Consider the following 9,707-nt stretch of genomic DNA (forward strand, 5'->3'; position numbering starts at 1 on the left):
TAGGTGATAACTTCTCACGGGGCCGCACAGTTAGTAACCTTTTTTAAAAGTAAAGCAACCGGAAGGCAGTACGTTCTTTATTCTGAAAATCTCGGGAGCTTCTCTCCATCTCCGCGTCCGATTTCCTGTCTTTCCTTTCCCAAAAATGTCGAACTTGACCCGTTTCAGAGGCGTCGCGCGTAGAAAATAGAACCGGCGCGTAAAGGCCGCGACATGCTGCTCCTGAGACGCAGCCGACTCGCGCTGCTGACGGCTGCCGACGGCTCTGGTGGAAAGCCGGGGTTAGGATAAAAACGGAAGCAGAACCCAGAGACTCGTAATTCACTCAAATCTGATTTGGATGTTTGAGTCACGCTGGGCTCAAATGACTTTAGTCTCTTGTTTTGTTGGATTCAAAGGGAACCAGAAAAAAATATATAAAAACTCAAATTAACCAACATTATGACTGCAGCAACTGATCAAACTGACAGATGCATTTCTGTATTTCTAAAATCTGTCAGTTCAAATAATCAATAGTTTCAGTGTATTGAACCCTCAGTAATCAGTCGGGTTGTTCATGTCGACGAGTCGCCCAAGTTCTGACCTCATTAGGGTCAGCTGATTCATTCAAATAAACATAATCTGAAGGGTCTGGCTACAGGCTTGGTTCTAATCCGAGTCAAAAGCAGATGATGTCTGCTCTCCAGTGGAAGGTTACCAATACAATAGTTATGAACAATATAATGAAATAACTTGAAATTAAGGTAAAAAGATTTAAAAACAGATCTAGTTTCATTTGTAGAACAGAGTCACACATTGACAGTTTACTAATGATTAAAAAAGTGATTAAAGGATTTTGATTTGTGATTTAAAAAAAGATTTGTTGATGTCAAATGAAAAGGGTAGAGTTTGTTGCGTTAAATTATTCTGAATAGCTTTATTTGTCATTGTACAATAACAGGACACGTCATATGCACAATGAGATAAAATGGCTGCTTGCCTAAAGGTGCTGATCCTTCTATATAAACATAGAATCAATAAAAATAAAATAATTTTAAACACATTATGAAGACAGTTAGCGTCTGAGAAGGGTTGTGTTTCACTAGGGTGTGTGTGTGCGTGTGTGGCGAAGACGCTTTTAGCCGATTTTTGGATCGGCATTAAGAGTGTGGTTAAGTATAGTTCAACCATTAGTCTGGTGAAGAATTACCTCCAGGTGCTATTAGGGTGTGGTAAATGGCCTGCGTTTGTATAGTGCTTTCTAGGGTTCTACAACCCCCAAAGCACTTCACAACAATCAGTCATTCACACGCTGGTGAGGATGAGCTACGATGTAGCCACAGCTGCCCTGGGAAGCACTGACAAACAGCAAAGCTGCCGAGCACAGGTACTACCAGTCCGTACGACCACCAGCAGCAGGCCAGGTGGGTTAAATGTCTTGCCCAAGGACACAACAGCAGCATTCTCTAGCAGGAGCTGGGACTGAACCTACAACCTTCTGACTACTGGACAACTCACTGCACCTCCTGAGCTGCTGCTTTCCAGACAGGCAGAACACCCTATCAAAATGAGCAGGATGTTTTTGTTAACTTTGTGCTGCAAGAGTTTTAAACTCGGGGTAAAAGTTTAGACTCCACACTGGGCGGGGCTACACACAGAGCTCTGGCTGCTGCCAGGTTATGATTCTGTGGAAGATGTAAATGAGTTTAAGGCGTTAAGGATAGTTTTATATCATTGTGGTGGACACATGAACAAGCATTCCAGTTCAGAGTTAAGCAACGTGGAGGAAACTGGAAAAAATGTTTTACTTTAAAATTGACCAAGTTTTCAAGGAACTTTAAAGCAAAAACAAAGAACCAGTCATTGTTATGATTTAAACTAAAGAACAAAAAATACAAAACTTCTACATGTTGGTATATTTAATAGCTGCTATAATTCAAGGTATTTAAACAAACCAAGTAATCAGACATATGAGAAATACAATCAAAGTCTGTAGGAACCCATCCTTCACTTGTTCATGCAGGACTCATAGGTGGGGACCATGTATTTGATCACTTTATAGGTCTCTGGGCCTCCATAGGCTTCAAACATCTGCAGAGTCTCGTTGATCAGGTCCCCAATGGTCTTTTCTCTGCCGACCTCGTCTCCACAATTTTCTGAACAAGAGGAAAAAAACAATCCGGCACATGATTTATTTTAACATTAACAGCTTGTGTTTGCTGTAAATGAACTGAACTTTCTAGTCTTTCTGACCACTCAAAGGTGCTTTAGGTCACTTTCACTGATGTAACGTGAGGAAATATGGGTTGCCATATAGGTTTAAATTGAAGAATTAAAACTCTTAAACTTCAAACTTGTCTTTTCATTGAACTGAAACACAGACAACCGGATATGATCGTCGGTTTATCGATGAAAACAATCTTTGAGTCTTCTTATCTCTATAAATTTGGTTATTAATTTATTAAAATTAATATTCCAGATTATTATGTAGAATGGTTCATCTTTCATAAAAGAGCTATAAACCAATACGCTACACTGATCAATGGACCTGAGGGGGCGGTGTCTATAAGGCTTCAGTATCTTGCCCAAAGACACTTCAGCATTCCGTGGGAATCTGGAATCAAGCCACCAACTTTCTGAACCCTCTGATCCACTGTAAAGTGACTTATTTCTACAACAGACCAATGATTTTTAGAAGCGTTAGCAGAGACAGACTCTGATGTGTGGAGATGAACTGTCTTCCCGCTCTGTGGTCCTCTACACACACATGAGGTAACTTTGATGGTCTACAGTCAGAAGGTCTGTCCTCTTAGATATTTAAAAACATAAAATTACAAGTAACTGACTGAGACTTGGTATCGGAGTTTACTGAAGTCCTACTTGAATGACCTGGATCAGTATAAGGAGCAAAAGACATTCCTAATTTGAACTAAACTAAACTGAGTTGAACAAAATGATAACAAGTGGAACATCCAAAAGGGTCAACTTCCACCTATACTGTATATTGACCAACGTAACCTTTCGTCTACAGAAATAAATCCACTTTCTGTTCGGCCTTCTAAATCCAGAAGGTTCTGCTCAGCACGCGTTTACATACAGAAAACAAAACATCCAGACAAACATTCTCTCCCAAGGTCCTTCACTCTGCATGAAAGCCAGACGTCAACATTCTTCACTCTGAATAAGGGAAGACTCCATGACTTTTACAACTCATAAGCTTACAATAATCACATGTGTTGAATGAGCAAGGTGTTTAAATCAAATATTTGAATAATTGGTGCTTAAATCAATGATGGGTTTAAAATGAATATTGTTCTTACAATGATCCATTTATATCACAAATCACTGTGTTTGATCTAACAAGTTAATCATTGTTTACACTCATACACATTACAATAAGATACTCATTACGGTTAAAATGCACCTCACATAAGGTTTTGATCATTCTCATTCACAGTGTTTAAAAACATTTTTGTATCTGAGGAGGGCGTGGCTTTCTGAGGGATGTTGGTAAATACTCAGAAACGTGTCAAATTCTGATTGGCCAAACTTGGCCAGAAATCATAACAAAGTAGTTTCATAAAACAAGATTTACTTCCCGATTAATTCAGTTTCCTGCTGACCCCGATTCGGCCAAATCGGGAAAGAAGCCTTTTTTGAAACAAACTCCTTTGACCTTAAGTCAAAACCTTTCTGCGATGCTGCAAGTGATTACAGACACAACAGCTCTTTTCAGAGCTACTTCAACTCTCAGACATCCACCTGGGACACCTAACCTGCAGACCCCGGATTGCATCTCATGGCTGAGGAAGCTGAACTCAGAGGAAGCTACTAATCTGAGTTTGCATGAGCCGCCGCATCCTCAGGACCTTCTATTGCTGTGCCATTGAGAGTATCCTCACCGGATGCATCACCACCTGGTATGGCAACAGCACCGCTTACAACCGCAAAGCTCTCCAGAGAGTAGTGTGGTGTGCTGAAAGGATAATGGGAGGTGAGCTTCCCTCCCTCCAAGACATCTACAGGAAGCGGTGCCTGAGGAAAGCGGGGAGGATCATCAAGGACTCAACTCACCCCAGCCATAAACTGTTCAGACTACTTCCATCAGGAAGGAGGTTCTGCAGCATCCGGTCCAGAACCAGCAGACTGAGAGACAGCTTTTTTCATCAGGCCATCAGACTGCTGAACACTACATAGACACCTCACCCTCACTACTGGAACTTCAACATTACACACGCCACACAGTATATGAAGGCCACTGTTTGTACATACCAACTTCTGTACATTATATATCTTGTCGGGTTCGTTTTTTTTTTTTTTTTGTGCATGATTCTGTTGCTGTGAAGCTCGCACACAAGAATTTCACTTGCACGTACTGTACTAGTGTACCTGCACATGTGACGTGACAATAAAGGTGATTTGATTAGATTTGATTTGAGTATTGTGATTTCGACGTCCAGTGACCTCACCACTCTGACCGCAACCCTCCGGACTGCCGGGAGTAACTCACACAAGGGTATCGTAAGCCTGCATACTGATGTCTGATGAGTTTTTTTAATCAATAACTAACTCTCTAGTTTATAACAAACAAACACACCCAGATTTCACAATTCCTCTACAAAGAACGGTTGCTACAACATCTAGCTTCCATCACAACACCTCACATCCACCACATCTCAATATTCATATCTTGTCATGTATAAATTATTAGTTTAGGGAAAAGAATTAAATTCATTTTCTAAACTAAACTGTACCTGACTCTTTACTTGACTGTCTGAATTAATATGAAGTGTGATTATGGTCCCTGAAGAAGCAAAGAACCCTAGAATCTTCTGATTAAACAATCAAAGATCAATCAGATTGATATTTTATTTTTATATGAAATCATCACATCTTACTGGTCATAATTAATATGTTTTAATTGCTGCACATGTAAAAAATTTATCAGGATAAAGGAACCAGCCTAAATTTCAGACTCTCTAAATTTCAGATCTGTCCTTGTATGAATGTTCAACTCTTCACCTGAACTCACCATTTTTATTCTTGAAGATGTTAAAAACAGTCAGGATTCGTCCGAGGTAAGGCACCATGGCCTCCCCCACCCCGTCCGCAGACTGCAGCAGCTGCTGAATGGCTCTAAGGGTTGTGCACATCACTTGATGGTTTCTCGTGTTCATGGCATCTGGAAAGCAAGATGAAGAACAAAGTTCAGTAGTCAATACTCTTTGATTTGATCAATACTCTTTGTTAAAAAAAACAAAGTTTCATCTCTGTACTTAAAAGTACCATAGTTCTACGGAAAGCTGGAGCCTCTTGTTCGTAGGAATCCTGGCAGTCGTTCTTTTCCAGATGTGTCAGTAATGAGACATTCAGAGGGCCCTGGGACTGACCTGGACTTTACCTGACTGACGTACTTTTCGCCGTGGCTAATGCTGATTAGCTCTGATGTTCACCTTGTTTTGAGCTGACGCCAAAAGTCTGTCAGGATTTTATAAGTTGCATAAAAATCTTTCTTGCAGTTCATAAGATATTTTTCTTACTAACATAATTTTGTTCAGAAAATAATAAGACATTTACCTAAATTAAAGACAAACAGGTTACTGTGGTTTCTGAAGCTTCATCAACAGTTTGGGCGTGTCTGATGTTTACTGGCCGATGCGGGCATTAAAAGGAATCCATTTTTATTATTTTAATGAGACGACTTCTACATACCACGTACATATTACACACCAAAGTCTTCAGCTCTTTCTCCTCCCAATCAAAACGTCAAAAGTCAGAGCCGAGGTAAAGTTTTTTTTACATATATTTGGTTGTTTGGCACAACTGGCCTAACTTAAAGTAGTTGTCCTATTTTGTACAAATGATTAAAACTGAAGTATGTGATATGTGATATGAGTAACTTAAAAGGAATTAGTTTGTTGTTAGTCTTTATGAGGGAACCCCAAATATATTGACATATCAATATCAGAAATTAAGAGTTAGACTGTATCGGTACATCGGATATCTGCAACAAAAAAATGCCACTATCAGCTATTCCTAGCAACGCTATTAAACTGTGTTTGAAATAACCACACATATCCACAAACGCACGGCTTAAACGTGCCTGTAGGTCAGGACCTCCTGAGACTTACTCCTGATGGGTATGATGAGCTGAGGAATGACAGGAAGGATTTTGGGGCCTCCAATTTTCAACAATTCATAGATTCCCTGGCGGGCGAAAAGCTCACAAGGAAAAGTCGTCTCGCACAAGCCATCGAAGAACAGCGGCAGGTAGTGGTGGTAGTCCAGTGAGTAAATATCAACCTGAGAACAGGGACACATTCACAACACAGCTCCTGTGCAGGAACTGAAATCAGAAATTGACCTCATCAGAAATGTTAATTACATATTCTCTATTTGTTTTATGACTTAATGCTTCAGCCACTGCACCCTACGGCACACACCTTCAGTTTTATGGTCACGCCAGTTGTGTCCCCCCACTTCTAAAGTCAAAACTACATCCATGATTGGTAGAGATGTCTGCATTAATCCATTAGTAAATACCCTTGATATCAGGCCCTGGTAAGTTCTTCATTCATGCCACCTCCTCCAGCTCTGGCCCAACCTTCTACAGCAGCTCCTTCTAGAGGGCACTGGTTCACATTCAATCTGCACTTCCCCGTGTTCATCCCTTCACACCTCATCCAGTTTTCTTGATCTTTATTTTGAGCTACAGTTGAGCACTATTTGGCACCGCACTTCAGAGAACTACTAACTGGTATTCCTTACGCCCCTGTGGCATTTTTCACCCATCAATCCTTAAGGGAAGAGAAAAGTGCTGCTCCTACAGCATGGAGCAAGCTACAGTGAATTGAACCTGACCTTATCCATCAGCTTTCAGTTTGCTCATGAAGTTGAGTTTGTTCCCCTTGATTTTCTTATCTGCCTCACCTTTACACCCAGACTAAACTGGCCATATGTTACTTGAAGCATCCAGAACTTATTTTAATATGTTTGGCTTGGACTCCTCTGAAGCAGCACTAAGGCTGTGGAACACCCCACCAGTTTGAGCCGCACAGACACATGGATGAAGGTATCAAACACGCTACCTTCCATTTAATGGCCCTGCCTCCATTGCCGATGTGGTTAACCACGACCGGCAGGTCTCCACGATGGTAGTATTTGCGGAGCATGGTGGGTTTGGCAGGTCGCTCTTTAAAAGCCCCTGCAGATGGAGGGCCCACTACCTGGTAAAAGAAAAACACGATGGAGAACAATAATTATGAAAAAATAAATAAAACTGAGAAATAAACTAAAATATCGTAAATCCTCTAATATTAGCCTGTATTTAATTAACTGCCGGGTATCATATTTTGGCCGGTGTCGGAGTCGGCGGAGGTGAATAATGGCCGGTTTTTTATTGTGGCCGGGTGGAATGTGGTAACAAGCAAGTACGGGGGGCGGTTGTGTCATCCGTCTCACTTTTGATTTGCCAGTGATAGACCGCGAGGGTAACTTTAACCGTGCGGAGACGAAGAGGAGGCGAAAATTTGATATCAAGTTCAAAGAGAATGTGCTGATTATGCTGCAGAACACTCTGGGGTGCAGTAGCAGGGGTTGTATGAACTAGTCACTAGTCGACTTCACCGCACTATAGTGACTTTTTATGCCTGTCATCGACTAGTCGCTGTCACGTGATAATGACCGGCAAGATGCAGTCCACTGAAAAGACAGCAGCCTGCTCTCAGCAGGTGACAAGCTCCTGCGCGTCGGGAGGCAACGCGCTGTGCCAGAGCGTCGGTACTGACACCCGCCGTAAAACAGACATTTAACCAAATTGTGACGTTTTCCCTCTTGCAATTTAACCTTCCCCTCACCCCCATCCTAATCTTAACCAGCTTGCGCATGCAAAGCTCTGATTGTTGACGCGCTCCAGACATCTGCGTCCTGAGCACGGCCACAGTAACAAGATCAAATCAGGTGTCGCCACCTCAAAAACTAATTTAACACGCGATCGTTCATGTCAGCTCATTTCCTTTTATGTTTTCTGTCTTTTATTCTTTTATTTGTGCCTGATGCGTTTCGCTGCTGTGGATCGGGGCGCATCACCTGTTTTGTCCTCGGTGACGCACCTAACTGATGTGGCCGGCGAGCACTCCGCTGTTTTTGCGGTCGGTAGATCTTTTAGAACTGCAGTTCAAATGTAACTCATAAGGTGAATATATATGAACCCAGGTAGCAGTTTTTCTTTAGGATTGAGAGGAGATGCAGGAAGATAATAAACAGACAGGACAGAAAAATAGTCAAACAAAAACAAGTTAGTTTTTGTACCAGGTGGTTGCAACAAACAGACACCATTGAAGGTAATCAGAAGTGAAGAACAGAAAATGAAATAATTATTTTAATGTTTAGAGCAGCAGGAACTTGGAGAGGCTGAAGGCGCATCAGTGAGTTTGTGGCAGCTGCGCAGGGGGAGGGGGGAGAGGGCTGAAGCAGAAACCATCGTTGTTAAAAGAAATGGGTTTAACTTTGAAAATGTGGGCTCAACATTAATTGTCAAAAACTCCAGCGAACCATTAGTTCATTTTGCTCAAATAGAAATTGAGGCCTGTCTCTAATTCTGGTCCTCCTTCCAATAAAGGCCTGGAGCTTGATGAGTTTGAGTCAAATACAGGCCCGGGCCTGTATTAGAGGATTTACGGTAGACATGGAAAACAACTAATGGATTCATTAGATTGTCTGTAGGGTGCTACAATTTAATTGTTTAATATTTATGTCCACTAGAGACCGTGGACAAGCATGAATAAGCACGAAGGCAATCTGGAACCAAACATGAAGCATGATGATCTAGTTCAGACAGTTAAAAGCTAATTTTCTTCCCAATTTACAGGAAGTGTACCAGAATTTTTCACAACCCTCATTTATATATAACGTAGTCAAAGTTCAACCATTTTTGTTAAATTAAGTTAAACATCTGAATGCCTGCCCGTTGCCCCTGCTCCGTGTTTGTAGCTTAAGCGTTTTCAAAAGTAAACAGAAGAAAAAGACGTGCCATGACGTTACTCACCGCGGCTACTTTCATGGTGGCCTTAATGGTGAAGGCTTCAGCCTTTAGCTCAGATCTCTTCTTTGGCATTTTACCGACCGTCTGACTGCTTAACTAGGTTTGCGCTGCTAGTTAGTCGGGACTGTCTCGCGCTGGTTGCTATGGAGACGCGTATGCGTCCAAATCATAGAAACACTACAGAATCAAAGGGTCGTGGGTCATCAACAGCTGTTGTGAATAAAATTCAAACATTAGTGATATGAAACACACACACACACACACACACACACACGCACGGAGAGAGAGCGCGCTTTTTACTTACCTGTTGCATTCCCACCAGTTATTGTGGCGTCTTCTGCTGTCCCGACTGTCCTGTCTGCAGACTGATGGGAGTCTGGGACAACAGGACAGAGGTCTGTTGTGTTTTCATGAGAGCAGCATCAATTTACCTATCCAGGTTTGACCCCTCTGCAAATATACCCCTAGAGTGGATTCCTACAAATAACATTAATACAACGGTAATATTATAATTATTAATCATGATGATGATGATAATAACAGTCATTAAGTTTTAATTATGAGGAGAGGGAGGATTAAGATTGTTTTTCAGAAAAGAAAAGTGCTTCTTCTGCAGTCTTTCATTTAACAGGACTGGCATGGAAAATGCTTCAGGTGTCTGATATTGATTTCAGTGATCCAAAGA

General features: G+C 41.5%; 1 protein-coding gene across 2 annotated transcripts; it reads right to left on the reverse strand.

Moving 5' to 3' along the window:
* Nucleotides 1-1,883: 1,883 nt before the first annotated feature.
* Nucleotides 1,884-9,464, reverse strand: pacrg (PARK2 co-regulated). Of its 2 annotated transcripts, XM_015962225.3 has the most exons (6): nt 9,327-9,464; nt 9,026-9,232; nt 7,068-7,205; nt 6,111-6,282; nt 5,012-5,161; nt 1,884-2,135 (listed from the first exon to the last, which is right to left on the reverse strand). In XM_015962225.3, the coding sequence occupies exons 2-6, from the start codon at nt 9,092-9,094 to the stop codon at nt 1,987-1,989; spliced, it is 678 nt and encodes a 225-aa protein (XP_015817711.1). In that variant the 5' UTR covers nt 9,095-9,232; nt 9,327-9,464; the 3' UTR covers nt 1,884-1,986. The 2 variants fall into 2 exon arrangements, with proteins under 2 accessions (XP_015817711.1, XP_054605536.1); XM_054749561.2 differs by lacking the exon at nt 9,327-9,464 and having other exon boundaries at nt 9,026-9,239.
* Nucleotides 9,465-9,707: the final 243 nt, after the last annotated feature.

This window comes from Nothobranchius furzeri, chromosome 16 (assembly GCF_043380555.1).
Source record: "Nothobranchius furzeri strain GRZ-AD chromosome 16, NfurGRZ-RIMD1, whole genome shotgun sequence".
Classification (NCBI taxonomy): Eukaryota; Metazoa; Chordata; class Actinopteri; order Cyprinodontiformes; family Nothobranchiidae; genus Nothobranchius; species Nothobranchius furzeri.

What these genes read in the sequence shown, in the direction of transcription:
- pacrg (XM_015962225.3), bottom strand. Translation starts at nt 9,094, where the DNA reads ATGCCAAAGAAGAGATCTGAGCTAAAGGCTGAAGCCTTCACCATTAAG. An exon ending in CCACCATGAAAGTAGCCGCG is followed by an intron (nt 7,206 to 9,025) that starts GTGAGTAACGTC and finishes TTCTTTTACCAG; the next exon opens with GTAGTGGGCCCTCCATCTGC. An exon ending in GCTCATCATACCCATCAGGA is followed by an intron (nt 5,162 to 6,110) that starts GTAAGTCTCAGG and finishes CTTGCTTTCCAG; the next exon opens with ATGCCATGAACACGAGAAAC.